This window comes from Manis pentadactyla, chromosome 9 (assembly GCF_030020395.1).
Source record: "Manis pentadactyla isolate mManPen7 chromosome 9, mManPen7.hap1, whole genome shotgun sequence".
NCBI classification, from domain to species: Eukaryota; Metazoa; Chordata; class Mammalia; order Pholidota; family Manidae; genus Manis; species Manis pentadactyla.
Genome location: NC_080027.1, coordinates 74,414,569 through 74,434,970, shown reverse-complemented (window position 1 = coordinate 74,434,970; position 20,402 = coordinate 74,414,569). Strand labels below are relative to the sequence as shown.

The 20,402-nt window shown below is 47.3% G+C and overlaps 2 protein-coding genes across 5 annotated transcripts in view; one reads left to right on the top strand and one right to left on the bottom strand.

Annotated features, from left to right (window-relative positions):
- ABTB2 (ankyrin repeat and BTB domain containing 2) overlaps nt 1-1,682 on the top strand; it is a 172,992-nt gene extending 171,310 nt beyond the window's left edge. For both annotated transcript variants that reach the window (XM_036891687.2, XM_036891685.2), the window contains one exon: nt 1,347-1,682. In XM_036891687.2, coding sequence (XP_036747582.2) covers nt 1,347-1,544 — 198 coding nt within the window. In that variant the 3' untranslated portion in view covers nt 1,545-1,682. The remainder of the gene's footprint in view (nt 1-1,346) is intronic.
- A 5,104-nt stretch (nt 1,683-6,786) lies between these two features.
- NAT10 (N-acetyltransferase 10) overlaps nt 6,787-20,402 on the bottom strand; it is a 53,290-nt gene continuing 39,674 nt past the window's right edge. For 2 of the 3 annotated variants that reach the window (XM_036891779.2, XM_036891778.2), the window contains exons 22-30: nt 20,192-20,288; nt 19,998-20,108; nt 18,897-19,069; nt 18,244-18,363; nt 17,812-17,910; nt 17,296-17,369; nt 16,134-16,217; nt 8,066-8,223; nt 6,787-7,552 (exon numbers count right to left, since the gene is read on the bottom strand). In XM_036891779.2, coding sequence (XP_036747674.2) covers nt 8,091-8,223; nt 16,134-16,217; nt 17,296-17,369; nt 17,812-17,910; nt 18,244-18,363; nt 18,897-19,069; nt 19,998-20,108; nt 20,192-20,288 — 891 coding nt within the window. In that variant the 3' untranslated portion in view covers nt 6,787-7,552; nt 8,066-8,090. The remainder of the gene's footprint in view (nt 7,553-8,065; nt 8,224-16,133; nt 16,218-17,295; nt 17,370-17,811; nt 17,911-18,243; nt 18,364-18,896; nt 19,070-19,997; nt 20,109-20,191; nt 20,289-20,402) is intronic. The other variant, XM_057507539.1, reaches the window with a different exon arrangement.

Here is a 20,402-nt window from a genome sequence, read left to right as displayed (position 1 = left end):
CCTGGCCTGGCAGCTTTGAAAGGCGGTGGAGGGAGCCGAGGGAGGCTTAGCAACCACTCTGTCACCTTGGGTCATTGCTGTCTGGCAGGAGAGCTTGGGAGATGAGCTCCCAAGCCATGTGAAGCCCAGTTCACATTCCAGCTGTGCCACATCCCATGGGGGCACCGGGGGCGATGGCTGAGCCTCTCTGAAGCAGGTCAGTTTCATAGGTTCCTACCTGATTTTCTCCCCAGCCTGTCCTCCTTAATCTCCCCTTTCTCAGCAAACGGCATGGTCATCTGCTCAGCTGCTCAGACTCAAACTTAAGAGTTATATATACATACATACATATATATATATATATATATATATTTTTTTTTTTTTAAATCTCCCATGTCTAGGCCATTTACCTCTGAAACTTATCAGCAGTATCTCCACCCCCATCACTGCTTTCCCGCCCTGCGCCAGGCCGTCGCCATCTCTCTCGGGCCATGGCACTGACCTGGCCTCCCTACCTGCTGGCTTTCACAGGGCATAGTACACAAGATTCTTTGAGAAGATTCCACCTAAACCCACCAGAGGTTTCCCACTGCTTGCAGACTAAGTAAAACCCAACCCCTTATCACTCTTGACAAGGGCTCTAGGAGCCTGCCCATATCTCCCCTTTCAGTGCCCCTGTCCCTTCACTCAGCCACATGGCCTCTGTCTCTCAGCTCATTCCTACCCCAGGTCTCTTGTGGGAGCCATCCCCTCCTCCAATAAAGCTCCTGGGCCTTCCTCAACACACCTGTCACTGTCTGCCATCACTTGCTCCTCTTTCCCACCAGCACTGACCTCTGTCTGTGGTTACCTTGCTTGCTTCCTTGGTTCCATCTCCCCTGAACTATAGCGTCAGCTTTAAGACCCTGACCTCAGAACCGGAGCCCAATGCCTGGCCCAGAGTGGGCACTCCATATTTGTTGAATTAAAACAGTTCCTGAGCATCTGCCACATAAACTCTCCTGTGTTGGACGTTGGACACTTAGTAGCAGACAGTCCCTGCACTTAGTAAGGGAGCTTCCAATCCAATGGGGATGATTACCATTCAACAAGCTGTCACCAGTGGGGAATAGGCAAAGAAAACAGTGGGCCAAGAACAAGACTTCACTGACATTCCTGGTGGCATAGCTGGGATTTGAACTCAGATCAGTCCCACCTGAGGATGCTCATGGAGGAGCAAGTCACCTCAAGGCGCAGACAGAGCATGCCTTCCTCAGGCCGAGGCTTAAGCAAGGCCTTGGCCCATGGGTAGTGTCTGGAGCGGGTGGAGGCATTTCCAGATGAGGCCATGCTAAAGCTGTGGGTCTCCCTGCCGTCTGCCCCTACAGATCCACAATGCCCCTGAACTGGCTCTGTTCTGTGAGGGCTTCTTCCTCAAGCACATGAAGGCTCTGCTAGAGCAGGACTCCTTCCGGCAGCTCATCTATGGCCGCAGCAGCAAAGTACAGGGTCTGGAGCCGCTGCAGGACCTACAAAGCACCCTGGCCAAGCGCCTGCACTCTGTCTACATCACCTCCCGGGTTTGAGGTGTGGGGAGGGGCCGCCAGCCAGCACACCCTACCCACTTTGGGCCTTGGCTCTGTCTCTAGGCATCCCAGTGGGCAGGAAAGGCTGGGAACAAGTGCTTTGCAGGGGTGTCGACCAGCCCATAGGCAGGGCCTGTGGACTTGCTGGGGCCCTGCCTGTGGGGGCTGGTTGTAGGCCCCCCTGGAGCCAGGCTCATGGGATTCATTTTACCCCCCTTTGCCAGACATCCTCTCTGGTGATCTGTCCTTGGGCAGGCAGATGTGGCCAAAAGGTGGCCCTCTCCTCCACCCACCTGTCCTTTGCATCTTGAAGGCCACCATGTGCTTCTCCCTTCCTGGAGGTCAGCTCTGCTCTAAGTAGCTTCTGACCATGCCCTCCAAGCCCTAACTACTAGGCAAGCTCAGACTGTCCCAACCGGGGTTTTGCAGGGTACAGGCATACTTATGAATGTATACTGTCTGGGACCCAGGCCACTTCATTCAAAAGCTGGTATTTCCCCTCAACATTATGTCAGAAAGGCTGCCCAATCCCTGAACTTATTCCTCAAGGCCACACCTTTGAAAAGCTAGAGGGCATGTGGATCCTTCACAGAGGGTCACTTTGAGTCCCCTTTTCTTTGGTGTCTAGGCCTCAGAGGCCCTCCTTGACCACTACCCTGCTCAGTCACTGGGAGAAGACAGTTCCCCAGCTGATGCCTTCAGAGCATCCAGTCTGGGTCAAGGATGGCACAGGGACGCAGTGGGTATGATGGAGGGGCCTAGTGGCCTCACCTGTTATCGCTGCTGTTTTTAGGGGTCAAGGGATCGATTCTGAACCCCCAGGCCTAGATTTAGGCTGCCTTTGTGGGCTCAGGAAGCAGACAGTCTCTCAAGTGAGAGTTCTTTAATTTGGACTGGCGAGCAGGGCCAACACTTCTCATGGGGAACTGCAGGTCCTGGGATCTGAGGGGCAGCAAACAGTGGAAGGGAAGGGCTGGGAGAAGAGGACCTGCGGCTGCGTCCCCAGTCCTACCTGCCCCCGACACGCTGTGGGCTCCAGGCTCTCGTCAGGGTGGAAACATGGCAGGAGGCCAGGACCTTGTCATATTTATGGGCCAGACACTGAGGGAGCCTTCCGGACAGCTTGCTCCGGGGTAGCCTTCTTCAGCTGTCTGGCCACACCTTAGAAAACTATTTATTCACCAAAGCCCCAGGCACTTCAGGAGGTAAAGCTTTAGGCATCTTGAAAAGCCCCCCGGGGACTTGAAATCCTGGAAAATATTTTTGACCAGCTGCATGAGCTGAATGTACAAAGGAATAGGTGTTATTTTATTGCTGTACATTGTATGATACTGTAACTATATGTTAATGTCACTTACTGTAAATGTACCATGGTTTTATTAACAATAAACACTTGTTAATAATGACCTTTGCCTTGTTGCTCCTGGTAAGGATTGCTCAGAGCTGGGGAGAACCCCAAGCTGATGTCCTGGTCACTCAGGGCTCCTGTCTCTCAGGAGGACCCCCTGCCAAAAGCTGTGCAGTGGCCACCTCCCCGACTCACCTCCCCCAGGACCTGGAGCTGGAGCTGACCTTGGCCAACCACGCAGCAGGGAGCAAGTACCTTGCTAGGCCCTGGTGGTCCTCTTCTGTCACGTGAGGTGACCGCTGTTAGATGGTTCCCATTTGCGAAGCACTTACGTGCCCCTGGACTTGACAGAAAAGGTGTTTCCATGGAGGGCTGGGAGCCTGATGGCAGGACAGCGGCTGTCGGGCTTTTCCAACCCCCCCTGACCCCAGGCTCCCCCACGGCCCTGACGTGGGAGTGACTGTGGGGGTGGTCTCAGTAGTGACAGAGTCTAGACCTGTGTGGCCCAGCAAACTGGGGGCAGAGCCTTCTCCACCCAGGCCTGCCCTACTGAGGGGGCACCTGTCCCTAGGTGGCTGCTACCTCCAGGTCCTGCTGACCCTGAGCTGGGTGTGTCACCTGGTAATGGAGGACAGTGAGCCAGTGACTCAGGACCAGGAGTTTTCCAGAACTGGTCATAGTTGTTTCAGGTGCAAAGTCTAGTCAGAAAGACTTCTTAAAATTACTTCCTACCTCAGGCAGGAACAGAAATGCCTAAGGTCACTGGGAACCAGTGAGCAGAGTGGCTGGGTCCAGTGAAAGGCCAGTGCTCAGGAGTTGGGAGACTACATGACAGCCTCTCGGGGTTAGTCAGGGTCAGTCCTGGGAAAGCCCTGGTGTTGGCGTTGCTGGGTGGGGCCTCGGCCTGGCAGTTTGAGGCCCAGCTGGGGCTCTGGCCCAGGTGGGAAAGGGCCCTGCGCGACCCGTGGTGCCCTCTGGGGGCCACAGGGAGGAGGCATAAGCCTTGGCCCCGTCCTGTGAGCAGAGGAGCAGAGGATCCTGTGATGGAGGGTGAGGGAGGGCACGGGGGTTGTCCCTCCCCAGCACTAACCATCTGCAGCAGCTACTCTTCATAGGTCTGTATCCACCCTTCCGACAAGTTCCCCACTCCTGCAGGACACGGCTCAGTCCAGCACCCAGCCTAAACGTCAAGATCTTGTTACGAGCTAGCTCCAAACAGGAGACCCAACTGTTTTTCCTCTTGGGAGGCAGAAAGTTAAAGAGAAGGCAATCTAAGGCAGGGATGGGACCCGTCTGAGCCTGGGTGTATCAGGAACACGCTCTTAAACAAGCACTTGAATATTGAGAAAAAAATCAGACATTTTTCCAAACAAGCTAGGAGGACCCTAAGGGAAAGGCAGGGGGAGTTTGGTCACCTTATCTCACCCCTGGTGACTGGGCCTCCTCCTCAGGGCCGCTGCTCTGAAGCGTAGGGGGCCCATTTCTCCTCCAGCTGCCTGCTTCCAACTCCTAGCAGTCAAAGGCAGGCTGGGGGAGAGGAAGTGAACTTAGCAGGAGTCCCTGGGAAACAGGCTGAAAGCAGCAGTTCTACAGTGGAGGGATTGCATTCTACACCAGCCGCCATGCAGGCAACCAGATATGAGGGTGCTCGAATGTGACCTGGACCAAGGCTGAGACGGGTGTCCAAGCCTGGCCCCTGCATTCCTTCTCCCGAAACTCCCCCTTTCCTTTCCTCTCTGCTGGTTACCTGACCCCAGCGGGATGCCAGGGTCATCACAGCTTTCTCCTTAGAACTACAAGTCCCACAAGAAAGCCACCAGCTTTTTCCTTTCCTGCTACCTCTGCTCCTTTGCAGAATCCATACATTTCAACTTCAACCAATTGTTTATAGAACCGAAGGCATCCCCTGCTCCCAAGTCTGAACTGCCTGTTCAGGCCAGAGGGGATGCCAGCCACCTCTGTCCCCCAGGCCTGCAGACTGGCAGCTGTTGTAATGGCCTCAGATAATGAGCCTACATTTTTCCAAGGTGAAGGTCACTTATTTCCTCCCCTCCCCCAGCCTCAGCAGCCCCCTTTGTGTCTGTCTCCTGGTCACTCTGGAGTTCTCTGGGACTGCTGGGGCCAGATGAGCGGTGGAGACACTGAAACAGGCTGGCATCAGCACACGCCAGGCGAGGGGATGGAGACCATGTTGGAATCTTCTTCGTTCAGGCTTCTTCAGCCCCTTCCCCATCCTGGTGACAGCGTTGATAGCTGTCCTAGCTGAACTGATTTCGCAGGTGAGATTTCCCAAGACAGCAAAGCTTTATACATGTCTGTCTGGGGACAAGATGGTGGTGTCTGGGGGAGGTGTGCTTTTTCAGGTTTGAAGAACCCAAGATCACAACGACAGAGTGCAGGAATCTGTTCAGGAACACATGCTTTGCAAATAACAGGGCCAGGACTGCCCAGCAGGCAAAATGTTCACTTCCTGCTTGTGTTCAGAGGGGAAGGCAGTCTCAGAGATGAACCTTGTCTGAGGACGGACCTTGCCACCCAAGTGGCACTCCTTCTAGCTCAGGCTGTGGTTTGAGAACACAGCCAGTCCTCATTCGGTAAGTCTCCGTGCTCAGGGCTAACTGAGCAGCTGCCCTGGTTATCCTCTGATGTGAGCCACAGAACCAGACTTGTGAGCACTCACCATATGCTCTTCACATTCTACTCCTCACATGCCCTGTGAGGGAGGTGCTGTCATGTCACTCCCCACTTGTGTCATACAGATGTGGACCTGGACGGTAGGCAGAGGTAAGTGGTGTGCCCAAGGTCACAGTGAGGGTCAAGGCAGAGCCAGTGTCAAAGGCAGGACGTCAGGCTTCAAAGTGCTTCTCCCTGCACCCTAGGGCAGAGCAGAGCAGAGCAGAGGACAGGCTCTGGGGCCAGAACAGCAAGCAAGGGTTCAGCCAGTCTGGACCCTGCACCTGTAGGACACCATGACTGGGTAGTTTTAAGGTACCACCCAGCTCTGACCATCTAGGACCCTGACTTTGCTTTTTGGCCACTCTCCTAGGAAAATCTTTGAAAGGCAGGCATAGGCACTCACCTGAGGAAATAGGTCAAAAATTATTTTCAGCTCCCCTCTCAGCAAACTTTCATGCAGACTTAACAGCTGTCTGCAGGCAAGAAGCTGCAGATCCTGGAGACAAAAGAACCCTATGCCCCCAGAGACAAGGCACAGCTGTTCTAGACTCAGGTGAGGAGAGTTTGCTCTGACCTGGGAGTTGCATGTTTAATCTTCTTTGGTTCAGAAGCTCCCCTTTCCCTCCCCATCCATGCATTTGACTTTTAAGGAACCTGGATTCCTTAACAGGGGTGAAAAAGGATGTATTTGGACTCTTGGAAGACCAAGAGAAACTGAAGATAATGCAGTCAGACAAGAACATGACTGAGCTGACTTCCATCTTGAATTTTCTTGCAGACATGGAGCGATCAGGAGCAATCCTACAGAAACCAGCACAGGACCTTCTGGGTCAAGGTTTCAATAACATGGTATTGAATTTGAGATTAAAGTAGGTAGCATCAGACAAACATACCAAAATATGTATAAAGCCACTACTAATTTCTGTCCCCAGCAGATGGAAAGGACCAAACGACCTGACAGGAGAAGGGAGGAAGAGGCACAGCTTGCCGGCTTCCAGGTACCATATACCAAGTCCCTCAGGATGAGCACAGTGAGCACCAGTCAGCACTGGCCACTTCTCCCTGGGTTGATAAACCTGGTCACTCACACACTGCCCACCCTCAGCCTTGATTCCAGTACCTTCCCAAGTCCACTGGGCAGTCAAGTTCCACGAGAAGAAACAGGGCAAGGTGCAACTTCCACCTATGTGACGTCAATGATCACCCACAAGAAACTGGTCTTTGCTGGATGTTATTTATTAAAAATAGTTTTTCTATCCCTCCCTCACCCCTGCTGGCAAAAGGGTCTTTCCCAACAATTTTTCTCCCAAATGGATGAAATAATAAGTTTCGGGGACTCAACATCATATGCTTCCTTAATTAAAGCTCAGGCTCTTCTGGGACACCAAGCAGCAGGCCTGCTGCAGCCCCAGGCAGCCTGGTGTAGGCCGTGCACAGCCCAGAGCACAGAATAGCAGCCTGCCATGGCCCCTGGTTGGACCAGTGCTCCTATTGCTCCAGGCCTCGGTGCTCCAACAGCCTCCTGAAAGCTGTGTACTTAACTCCCCAGAAGGGATGAGAGCCAGTGTGGCTTCTACATGTGTGGGAAGGAGTAAAAAAAAAGTTGGGTCCAAAGCAAAATATGGACTCATGGGGAAGGAAGATCTGGACTGGGGGAGGTTCCCAACATTGAGTTCTAAGCAGACCCCATTCCACAGTGATTGTGCCTTAAGCCAAGGCTAGCCTGTGTCTGAGTTCCTGGCAGGCTTCTCAGTGTGACGGGAGTTCTTATCGCTTTAACAATCCAGGCCACTGCTCTGTCCAGCCAGAAACAGTTCAGAAAATTATGTTATCTCCTTACAAGTCAGCTGCCGATGCCCAAGGTTCTCTTCACTATTTCTTCCACTTCAGTTTCATATCTTTCTTGGTCTTCACATCTCTGTTTTTCTTCAACCTTTTGTTCTGTTTGGGTTCTTGTTTAGCTTCCAGCTTCCTTTTCTTGTCACTGGAGGAAAAAAAAAAAAAAACGGAAACAGAAACAGAAAAAGTGAAACATGCATAGACCTGCAACATCTTTGACTACTTTGTTTTAAGCTTGCTTTTTGCTTTGTCTGAAAAAATTATTTCCACCACACGAAAGTTGTGTCAGACGTAATTGTTCTCTGCAAGCCTAGAGCATACCAGACATTGTGCCGGGGGGCCGGGAATACACCACTTCCTGCCCCAACTGAGCTCGTAGTCTATGGAGGAACAAATCTACATCTAACACCTGAAATCTGAGTCCTCTTCAGACACTGTACATTTCCCCCTCCCAAGACCTCAAGAAAAGTTTAAGGCAGCACAGGAAACATTCCCATGCACCACTCACCACTTGGAATTACCCTGGAAACCAAACACTATCCCTGTGGCTGTGAGGAAGTCCCTAATGCAAAGCATGAGACCCCAGAAAACCGTACAATACTTGGTTATTTTGTTTTTCCTAAACAGGAGGAAAGACCAAAGGAATAGCTCAGGTTACACATTTCAGCTGGCCAGCATATTCCTCATTGATTAGCACGGGGATCGCTCAGCACAAGGCCACCTCCCCACCACGGCAAGCTGTTGTCACGTGCACCTTCACCCTCAGAGGCTAAAGAGTCGCTCCAGTGGCGGTCTGCTCCAGCAGCAAACATCTCCCTGAGAGGGGAGAGTGAACAGCTCCATCCAGAGACCATGAGTATCACCTGAACGAAATGACCTCTCAGGAAAAAAACAGCAAGGCCTCAAATGATGTCAGTGTTTTTACCTCCAAAGGTACAAACTTGCACATTTACTCAGAGCTCTCAAGCACACATGCTGCTTAATTCAGGAGGCTTCTCACTGGCAGTGGCGACCAAACAAATGGCAGAGAGGCCAAGCTCTGTGGGACATGGTACCAGGCCATCTCCACCCCAAGCATATTCCCTGGATTTTTTTTTTCAATTTTTATTTTGGTATCATTCATGTACAATGACTCGAACAACATTATGGTTTCTAAACTCCCTCAATTATCAAGTCCCCACCACATACCTCATTACAGTCACTGTCCATCAGCATAGTAAGATGCTATAGAATCACTAATCTTCTCTGTGCTATACTGCCTTCCCTGTGCACCCCTGCTGGACCAGTGCTCCTGCTGCTGGAATTACCCTGGAAACCTGTGGGGCCTTCTGCTAGTGTGCTAATCGTAATGCCCCTTTTTGCCCCTTATCCCTCCTTTCCCACCCATCCTCCCCAGTCCCTTTCCCTTTGGTAACTGTTAGTCCATTGGGTTCTGTGAGTTCTGCTGCTGTTTGGTCCTTCAGTTTTTTCTTTGTTGTTATACTCCACAGATGAGTGAAATCATTTGATACTTGTCTTTCTGCACCAGGCTTATTTCACTGAGCATAATACCCTCGAGCTCCATCCATGTTGTTGCAAATGGTAATTTGTTTTCCTCTTATGGCTAAATAATATTCCACTGTGTATATGTACCACAGCTTCTTTATCCATTCATCTACTGATGGACACTTAGGTTGCTTCCATTTCTTGGCTATTGTAAATAGTGCTGTGGTAAACATGTCTTTTTCAAACATCAAACTGGGCTCCTGCATTCTCAGGGTAAATTTCTAGGAGTGGAATTCCTGGGTCAAATGGCATTTCTGTTGTGTTTTGTGAGGAACCTCCATACTGCTTTCCACAATGGTTGAAATAATTTCCATTCCCACCAGCAGTGTAGGAGGGTTCCCCTTTCTCCACATCCTTGCCAACATTTGTTGTTGTTTGTCTTTTGGATGGTGGCCATTCTAACTGGTGTGAGGTGATATCTCATTGTGGTTTTAATTTGCATTTCTCTGATGATTAGCGATGTGGAACATCTTTTCATGTGCCTGTTGGCCATTTGAATTTCTTCTTTGGAGAAGTGTCTGTTCAGATCCTCTGCCCATTTTTTAATTGGATTATTTGCTTTTTGTTTGTTGAGGCGTGTGAGCTCTTTATATATTTTGGATGTCAATCCTTTATCGGATCTGTCATTTATGAATAAGTTCTCCCATACTGTAGGGTACCTTTTTGTTCTACTAATGGTGTCCTTTGCTGTACAGAACCTTTTTAGTTTGACATAGTCCCACTTGTTCATTTTTGCTTTGGTTTCCCTTGCCTGAGGAGATATGTTCATGGAGAAGTTGCTCATGTTTATGTCCAAGAGATTTTTGCCTATGTTTTTTCTAAGAGTCTTATGGTTTCATGACTTACATTCAGGTCTTTGATCCATTTTGAGTTTACTTTTGTGTATGGGGTTAGACAATAATCCAGTTTCATTCTCTTACATGTAGCTGTCCAGTTTTGCCAAGACCAGCTATTGAGAGGCTGTCATTCCCCCATTGTATATCCATGGCTCCTTTATTGTATATTAATTGACCATATATGCTTGGGTTTCTATCTGGGCTCTCTAGTCTGTTCCATTGGTCTATGGGTCTGTTCTTGTGCCAGTACCAAATTGTCTTGATTACTGTGGCTTTGTAGTAGAGCTTCAAGTCAGTGAGCGTAATTCCCCCTGCTTTATTCTTCCTTCTCAGGATTGCTTTGGCTATTTGGGGTCTTCTGTGGTTCCATATGAATTTTAGAACTATTTGCTCTAGTTCATTGAAGAATGCTGTTGGTATTTTGATAGGGATTGCACTGAATCTGTAGATTGCTTTAGGGAGGATGGCCATTTTGACAATATTAATTCTTCCTATCGATGAGCACAGGATGTGTTTCCATTTATTGGTTTCTTTACTTTCTCTCATGAGTGTCTTGTAGTTTTCAGAGTATAAGCGTTTCACTTCCTTGGTTAGGTTTATTCCTAGGTATTTTATTCTTTTTGATGCAATTGTGAATGGAATTGTTTTCCTGATTTCTCTTTCTGCTAGTTCATCATTAGTGTATTGGAATGCAACAGATTTCTGTGTATTAAGTTTGTATCCCGCAACTTTGCTGAATTCTGATATTAGATCTAGTCATTTTGGAGTGGAGTCCTTAGGGTTTTTTATGTACAATATCATGTCATCTGCAAACAGGAACAGTTTAACTTCGTCCTTGCCAGTCTGGATGCCTTTTATTACTTTGTGTTGTCTGATTGCCATGGCTAGGACCTCCAGAACTATGTTGAATAAAAGTGGGGAGAGAGGGCATCCTTGTCCTGTTTCTGATCTTAAAGGAAAGGCTTTCAGCTTCTCACTGTTAAGTATGATGTTGGCTGTGGGTTCATCATATATGGCCTTTATTATGTTGAGGTACTTGCCCTCTATACCCATTTTGTTGAGAGTTTTTATCATGAATGGATGTTGAATTTCATCGAATGCTTTTTCAGCATCTATGAAGATGATCATGTGGTTTTTGTCCTTCTTTTTGTTTATGCAGTGGATGTTGATGGATTTTTGAGTGTTGTACCATCCTTGCATCCCTGAGATGAATCCCACTTGATCATGATGGATGATCTTTTTGATGTATTTTTGAATTCGGTTTGCTAATATTTGGTAAGTATTTTTGCATCTATATTTATCAGGGATATTGGTCTGTAATTTTTTTTGTGGGGTCTTTGACTGGTTTTGGTATTAGAGTGATGTTGGCCTGGTAGAGTGAGTTTGGGAGTATTCCCTCCTCTTCTACTTTTTGGAAAACTTTAAGGAGGATGGGTATTAGGTCTTCACTAAATGTTTGATAAAATTCAGCAGTGAAACCATCTGGTCCAAGAGTTTTGTTCTTAGGTAGTGTTTTGATTACCAGTTCAATTTCGTTGCTGGTAATTGGTCTATTCAGATTTTCTGTTTCTTCCTTGGTCAGCCTTGGAAGGTTGTATTTTTCTACAAAGTTGTCCATTTCTTCTAGGTTATCCAGTTGGTTACCATATAATTTTTCATAGTATTCTCTCATAATTCTTTGTATTTCTGTGTCCATAGTGATTTTTCCTTTCTTCTTTCTGATTCTTTTTATGAGTGTAGACTCTCTTTCTCTTGATAAGTCTGGCTACGGGTTTACCTATTTTATTTTCTCAAAGAACCAGCTCTTGGTTTCATTAATTTTTCTATTGTTTTTTTTCTCATTTTATTTATTTCTGCTTTAATCTTTATTATGTCCCTCCTTCTACTGACTGCAGGCCTCATTTGTTCTTCCTTTTCTAGTTTCATTAATTGTGAGTTTAGAATGTTCATTTGGGATAGTTCTTCTCTCCTGAGGTAGGCCTGTACTGCAATATATTTCCCTCTTAGCATGGCCTTTGCTGCATAACACAGATTTTGTGGTGTTAAATTATTGTCATTTGTCTCCATATATTGCTTGAACTCTGTTTTTATTTGGTCATTGATCCATTGATTATTTAGGAGCATGTTATTAAGCCTCCATGTGTTTGTGGGCTTTTTCATTTTATTTGTGTAATTTATTTCTGGTTTCATACCTTTGTGGTCTGAGAAGCTGGTTGGTACAATTTCAATCTTTTTAAATTTACTGATGCTCTTTTTGTGGCCTAGTATATGATCTATTCTTGAAAACGTTCCATGCGCACTTGACAAGAATGTGTATCCTGTTGCTTTTGGATGGAGTGTTCTTTAGATGTCTGTTAGGTCCATCTGTTCTAATACGTTGTTCAGTGCCTCTGTCTCCTTACTTATTTTCTGTCTGGTCGATCTGTACTTTTGAGTGAGTGGTGTGTTGAAGTCTCCTAAAATGAATGCATTGCATTCTATTTCCTCCTTTAGTTCTGTTAGTATTTGTTTCACATATGTAGGTCATCCTGTGTTGGGTGCATAGATATTTATAATAGTTATATCCTCTTGCTGAACTGACCACTTTATCATTATGTAATGTCCCTCTTTGTCTCTTGTACAAGACTCTCTTTGTTTTGAAATCTATTTTGCCTGATACAAACAAATACTGCAATTCCTGCTTTTTTCTCTCCATTAGTTGCATGAAATATCTTTTTCCATCCCTTTACTTTCTGTCTGTATATGTCTTTGGGTTTGAAGTGAGTCTCTTGTAGGCAGCATATAGTTGGGTCTTGTTTTGTTACCCATTCAGTGACTGTCTTTTGATGGGTGCATTCAGACCATTTACATTTAGGGTGATTATTGATAGGTACGTACTCACTGCCATTGCAGGCTTTAGATTCATGGTTACTAAAGGTTCAAGGGTAATCCCCTTACTATCTAACAGTCTAATTTAACTCACTTCGTATGCTATTACAAACACAACCTAAAGGTTCTTTTTTTTTTTTCCTCCTTTTCCTCCTCCGTTCTTTGTATGTAATAAATCATATTCTGTACTCTTTGTCTATCCCTTGGGTGACATTTATTTAGCCTTAGGAATAATTCCATCTTATAGGAGTCCCTCCAAAATGCACTGTAGAGGTGGTTTGTGGGAGGTAAATTCTCTCAGCTTTTGCTTATTGGAAAATTATTTAATCCGTCCTTCAAATTTAAATAAATTTGCCAGGTAGAGTATTCTTGATTCAACACCCTTCTGCTTCACTGCATTAAATGTATCATGCCATTCCCTTCTGGCCTGTAAGGTTTCTGTTGAGAAGTCTGATAGCTTGATGGGTTTTCCTTTGTATGTGATCTTTTTTCTCTCTCTAACTGCTTTTAAAAGTTTGTCTTCATCCTTGATCTTTGCCATTTTAATTATTATATGTCTTGATGTTGTCTTTCTTGAGTTCCTTGTGTTGGGAGATCTGTGCACCACCATGGCTTGAAAGACTATCTCCTTCCCCAGATTGGGGAAGTTTTCAGCAATTACTTCCTCAATGACACTTTCTATCCCTTTTTCTCTGTCTTCTTCTTCTGGTGCCCCTATAATGCAAATACTGTTCCGTTTCAATTGGTCACACACTTCTCTCAATATACTTTCATTCTTAGAGATTCTTTTTTCTCTCTATACCTCAGCTTCTTTGTATTCCTCTTCTCTAATTTCTTTTCCATTTACTGTCTCTTCTACTACATCTTATCTGCTTTTAAATCCCTCCATTGTACATTTCATTTCAGTTATGGAATTTATTAATGATTGAATCTCTGACTTAAATTCGTTCCTGAGTTCTTGAATATTTTTCTGTACCTCCATAAGCATGTTTATAATTTTTATTTTGAACTCTCTTTCAGGAAGACTGGTGAATTCAGTTTCATTTGGCCCTTTTTCTGGGTTTGTGAGATTTTGGTCTGAACCAGGTTCTTTTGATGTTTCATATTTCTATGTGGTGCCCTCTAGTGCCCAGAAGCTCCAGTCTCTGAAGGTGCTCAGCCCCTAGAGTGAGGCTGGGGGTCGTAGGGGAGCAGAGCTGGTGCCTGGGGGGAGGAAAGATCTGTTTCCTGATTTCTGTCTGCAGTGCCTGTCTCCAGTATCAGAGCCAGTGGGCTGTGCACACAGGTGTAAGTCTCTGTGCTTTGCCTCTCTAGCTGTTGCAGGCAGGGCCTCCCTCTGGCTGGCCTGATGCCAGTACAGTGACTGGTGGTTTGCAAGCCACTGCTATCAGGCCAGGAGGAGGGCTCGGCAGGCTGCGTGTCACAGTGGCGGGCCTTGGAGCTGAGTAGCCAGCCAGGGGGATGGAGTGCCTGAAGCTCCTCAAAGTTCCCAGCCTACTGGACAGTGTGTGCCCAACCTTGTTCACCTCCCTTCTTCCGTGCAGCAAGCTCCGTGCAAACCGCGCCCCTTCAGCAGCCCTCTCACTGCTAGGAAGCCTCTCAGACTGCCTGCCTTTGCTTTGTCTCAGAGCAGCCTGGTGTGGATACCCTCCTCTGCAAACAGCCAGTCTCTCAGTCTCTCAAGCACTCCGGCTCTCCCAGCTCCCCAACCTCCAGAGCACCACACAATGTAAGTTTCTGCTCACAAAGCAGATCTCCAGGGTTAGGTGTTCAGCAGTCCCAGGCTTCCACCCACTCCCTGCTCCGTTTCTCTTCCTCCTGCTGGTGAGCTGGGGTGCAAGAAGGGCCTGGGTCCTGCTGGATCAAGGCTTTCGTACATTACCCTGTTTCCTGAGGTCTGCTCTGTTTGTGAGGTCTGTATGCAGTCTGGTTCAGCCTTCTTTCCTGTTACTGTTTTAGGTTAGTTGTATTAACTATATTTTCATACTATTTGTGGTTTTGGGAGGAGTTCTCTCTCTCACCTCTCACACCACCATCTTGAATCTCCAGGGAATCCATTCCCCGGATTTTTGTTTCAGTCGAAGCCACAATACTCAAGGCCATTGCCATCATAGGCCCTACGCCACATCTGCCATATTGTCCAAGCCAGGAATTAGGATGCACTGACAGTGGGCTCTTGTGCCACATCAGAGCATCTGGGAAATGAAGCTGGCATAGATGCTAGAACCTTCAAAATACTGCAGTGACTTATGGAGAATGCACAATACAGTATCAGATTTCTGGGATCTTTAGTTCCTAGAGTCATAAGATTTCATCTTTCCAAATAAACTCTTCAGGGCACCCAGTCCTACAGCAATGCCGAGAACTTACCCTCCCCACTGAGCCCCAAGGCAGCTGTGGATACCTCCTCTCCAGAGGCCTGGGGCGGAGGAAGTCCTATTCTCTTCCCAAGCGAAACTCAGATGTAGGTTCCAGCCCAAGGACCTACTGTTCCCTACAAATGCACCCCTCTGAAAACCTTCACTCCAACCTTTTCTGCAAAGGGGGGTTCAAGGGCTCCTGGGGTCCCCAAGACCCTTCTAGGTAGACCTATGGTCAAAACCATCTCCATACTAATGCTATTATATGCCTTTTTCATTTTCATTCTCTCACAATTGTTCTGTTTTCTAGCAGCTACAAGGCATGTGATAGCAGAACAGATTGAAAGCAGAGACAGATATGAGAATCCAGCTGCTTTCTATTATGTGAGATAAAAAAAGAGATGTGTAAAATGTAAAACAAAACCACTCTTCTCACTAAAATTTTTATGAGAAAAAGATTTTAAAACAACAAAACCCTAATGAGTCCATGATTATTAATTCTGAGTATTTCTCCTTTTTTTCATTTCTAGTATGGGAAATATTGATAGATATCACCCACATAAAAGGGTGACCCCTTTGCGGCCTTCAGTAATTTTTATGACATAAGGAACTCTGAGACCCAAAACTTTGAGAACCACTGGTTTAGAGGGAGGTGAGTGTAGCAAGTGGAACTATGGGCTTTACAGTGGACAAACATGGGCCTGATTGTGGCTCTGCCTCTAATTAGCTGTTTGCCTCTCAGAAGTTACTTAACAGCTTAAAGCATCATTTCCTTCCTCTTCAAAGCAGTGGTAGTAATACAACAGCCACCTCTGCTGTTCCAAGGAGGAACGGGACACTATAGTAAAGCCCAGAGGCAGTGCTCAGTCAGCAGCAGCTCCAGGGCTCTTCTCCCAAACCCATCACCCTGGCATGTCTGCAGGATACGAGGAATGCAGAGACCCAGGCCTGAGCAATGGTCCTACCATATGGTATGATCCAAAAGTAACAACCCTTAAAGGAAAGAATAGCAATTTTCTCTCAAAGCTTTTGCTCCAACCTCCTTATTGCCTGGTGACATACTGGAGACTCAGAGTGCCCAGAAGGCCTCTCTTGTCAGATGTCTGCCAGGCCTCACCTTTTCAGGCTGACAATCGAGGCATTCTGCCCAGCTTTATCCAAAACCTCATTCCACTCTTCGTCATCCCCACGGATTATGTATCTAAAAAAAAAAAGAAGCGAAATATCAATGCCTGCTTGAAAGAAGAGACAACTACAGAAGAAAATGAGACTGACAATATCCTCATCAGACACATCCTGCCACGAAAGCCAGGGCATGCTGTCAGTATCTGAGCAGCAGAGAGAGGGTAACAGGCATATAGCAGGGCCAAGAGATGTGAAGCTCAGCTGGATGGATGGAGCAAGGAGGGTCACCAGGCCTGCCAGGAGGAGTCAGTGACAGGACCATCCTGCCCAGAAGGCAGCTGCCTGACTTCTGCCACCTGATTCTCATTAACTACCCATCAAAGAGGCCTCCATCACCCACCTCCTCCAATCTTACTCACTGCTACCTCCAGGCATCTGCCCACCAGCCCTAGAATTGCCTCTCCCTGCCCCACATACCCAACCTCTAGGATCTAGGAGTCCTAGCAAGTCAAGGTTTTGATATTGCAAAGCTGAGGACAGAGCTTGAAACCCTTGCCCAGGACCCTCCTGGCCACCTGTCACATGCGTCCACCAACCACCAATACTGAGAATCCAGCAAGGGCACTGCAAGTCAGAGGCTCAGAAACCACTGATTCCGGAGTTGTTATTCATACCAGTCCACAGTGCAGGCAATACCATTATGTTTGAAGCTCAAAAGGCATTAGGATTCCTAGTACACAGAAGGTTCCAGAGCAAGGGGTTCTGATCGTTTGTATGCAGTAGAATCCTTTCTTTAAACAAATACACATGCAAAACCCAGAAAGAGAAAAGAGGCCATAAAAAGTGCATGTTCATTTCTCAGCATCCCCCTTCCCTGAGGCACCCAAGGCATGACATGGAGCCCTACAATCTTGGGAGATGATTTGCAAGTCAAAGTGGAGAGCTAATCTGGGGAAACCAAAGACTCCAAAATTATCCAAATACTAAATCAGCAGGTTTTTAGCTATTAATGCTTCTAAAAACAATCCCAAGAAACACAGCTTCCAGGGCATGCAGGATGTCAATTAGAAGCAATTTGGAGGCAGCTTCTGAGGGCCCTGGAACCTGAGGTAGAGCCTTTGCCTCCCCACACCAAACAGGGGAGGGGGCCTTACTGAGAGAGGTCCATGTTCTTCAGCTTCCCCACTTCTTTCTTGTGTTTCTCCTGGAATTCCTTTGCTGCTTCATCCTGTGGTCAAAGCCCCACGGACAGAGTAGCTCAGAGTCAAGCAGGGGATAAATCACAGAAAAAAGCGAGAGGATAGAATACCACCATGACAAGCAAACATCTTCTCCACAGTTTACTGCCCACACCCCATGTTAGAGGGGTTCATATACATCCTACTAAAATGTGCATTCTGAAAAGTCTAAAAGGACAAACAAGTTTGCAACAGTGGCTGCTGGACTGCTTGCACACACACTCGGTGGGAGGCATGAGTCTAGGACTGTGTGGGCTTGTGTACATCAGGGCAGGAAGGAGCAACACCCAGGGAAGCCCTGGGAGCGCACACTCACTCCCACCCACAGAACACAAACACCCCTGACACCCGGAGCTGGCTCTGGGCACAGGGCTCTTCCTCAAGGGGCGAGAGCATTCATTTGGTGTGACCAAAGCCTTCGGCAGGGCATACCAGGTCATCACTCAGGGTCTTCATTGTAGGCTCCATAACCACATCCTTCACTGCCACCATCTGCTCCTCAATGGCCTTTTCCTGCACTTCGTTAAATAGCTACAAAAGAGAACAGACAAGAAGATGAAGCAGCAGTGGGGACCCAGCTACTCATTACCAAGTCATTTAACATATACTCTACATGGTTTAGAAATACATGCATTCACAGGGACTCAATAACACAGCCTGGAAAAATATCAAATTCCTAACAGTCCTCTGAGGGAGGACACACAACATTACAGATAAAGCTGAAGCCTCGGACTTCTGTGTGTGTCCATGTTTAAATATCTGCAGCAAATATGGCCAAGTGTTAACATCTATTCATCTTTGGACAGGGAGTGGAATGTTACATTATTAGAGATAGACCATAACCCTGTCCTCAGCCAAGATTACCTTAACAACTTTGCGGATGAGCCGGTTGAAAAGTCCCATCAACTGGCCAGAAGGCAGCTCAATCTCCTTTTCCAGCTGGTCCACAGACTTATGCTGCAGACCAATTCCCAAAAGAAGAGCCTAGAAGATGGAAAATATGCTGTACTGGCCTCTAGGACATGACCCTGCCCATTTCAAAATGATTCCAAGAACCAGAATTATGCTCTTTTGACCAAAGCTATCTGGTACAAAAATATCAACTGGCAATGACTATTTTCTTCTCAAGAATCTTCTCTTTCATCCTGTTACTCAAATCACCAAGAAATACTCCCTCTTCCTGAAATCCCTAACTTACTATCCTGACAAATAGCTGCTTATAGCTGCAAGTTCAGGGTGCTCCTGTACCTCTGCTGAAGCAGAGTAAGAATCAAGGCAATGTGGTAGGGTGGGAAGAATGTGGGTTCAAACTGCAGCTCTTTTACTTACTAACTATAGGGCTGGGCACATGACTCAACTTCAGAGGGCAAATGTCTCCACCTGTAATACAGGGAGACCACTACTCACCTACCAGAACTGGGGGAATTAAATGCACAAAAATAAGGCAAAGTGCCCAACCCAACACCCAGCACATAAATCACTCCACAAACCCAGCACATGAGCAGCAGGTAACCTACTGACTGGGCAGCAGACAGGCCCAAGTCCCCCAGCTGGTTCAGGAAATACATCCGGGAGATGGCTGGGATCATGTCCATGATGAGGTGATAGTCGACCATGTTCCGTGAATACATCTCCAGCCTCTTCAGATCATAGGGGAGGAAGAGCGCTGCCAGCTCCTCCCGGCGTAGGGCTATACATGCGACAGAACCAGACAGGTCAGGGCAGCTAGGCGTGCTCTCAGGAGTCTGACAGGATTCCCACACAGAATGCACAATGGTCCCAGGGTGGCAACGTCCCAGCTACTCCTTTATAGGCCTTCAGCCAGAGGGCAGCAGGAGAGGAGCCACTGGGAAGTGCCTGCCCAGCAATACAGCACGCTGCGCTGGGCAGCCCTAACCCTTCTCCTGCCAAGGGCAGGTAGCTCCAGGCCATGCAGGGAGGGGAGGGGAACAACTGGCATGTGACCCTTGCTCACAGTTTCATGCCCACACATCAGACCAAGGAAAGGCTACCAAGCCCCAGGGTTAGAGGAACACACACACCACTCTGTCATTTCTGCTCAGGACCCAGCTTCACAGAAAGTATGTATGCTCTGCCCAGCTCAAGGAACACAAGATTTTTCCATCAAAATATAATTGGCAAAAAAGGTATATACACACACACCTACATATCAACAACAGGAAAAAAAAACCCATCCCCACAGATATTAATACTAAAAATCTCTAAAGTATTTTTGTATTTTAAATATTCAAAGATAATTTATATGCCCCAAGCACTTCTATGTTTTGGCCACATACTCTTAGTACAATTTCATGAATGAGGAAACAGCCTCAGAATTGAGCTAGTTACCCTAGCCCACAGGGTTTAAATTGGGTCTACAACTATCTGTGTGACCTTATTTGACATATGAAGTCAAATCACATCCCCAAAGTCTTGTTGTGAAGATAAAGGCACTGTGTGATGACACCCCTAGGAGAGGGAGGCCGTCGTGGTAGGTGTAGGCCTACAAACGGCCCCTCAATTTCTAGTCTAGACGTCTTCCTGGACCACAGTGCCTACCTCCTACTTCCACACAACCAAGCCACTACCAGCCCTCCACGCCCTCCGGCCCTGCTCACCCGGCTGTGCTGGCTTCCCCACATTCCTGTTCTGAATGATATTCAGAGCCAAGGGAGGAGAGAAGGTGCTGAACTGGTAGGACAGCAGGGCTAGGAACCGCCTTCGGAAATCTGTGGGGCACAAACACACAGTGTCAGAGGTGTGGAGGTCCCCCTGCCCATGACCCCACTGACCCCACTTCACTGTAATCCACCTTTCCAAAAGGCCAAGAGCCATGCTCCCTGGTCGGCTGCATCCTCGTCAGTTAGCGTCTTCAGCATGATGCATGAGTGTTCTCCAGTCAGGTCATTCTGGGAAACACAAATGCCTAATTGGCACCAGGAACACCCTTTTGTGGATGATCTGTCATTGCTAAAGGGCAAGCAGGCAGAGCAGTAAGACTCAGTGCTTCCATAAGCCTCCCC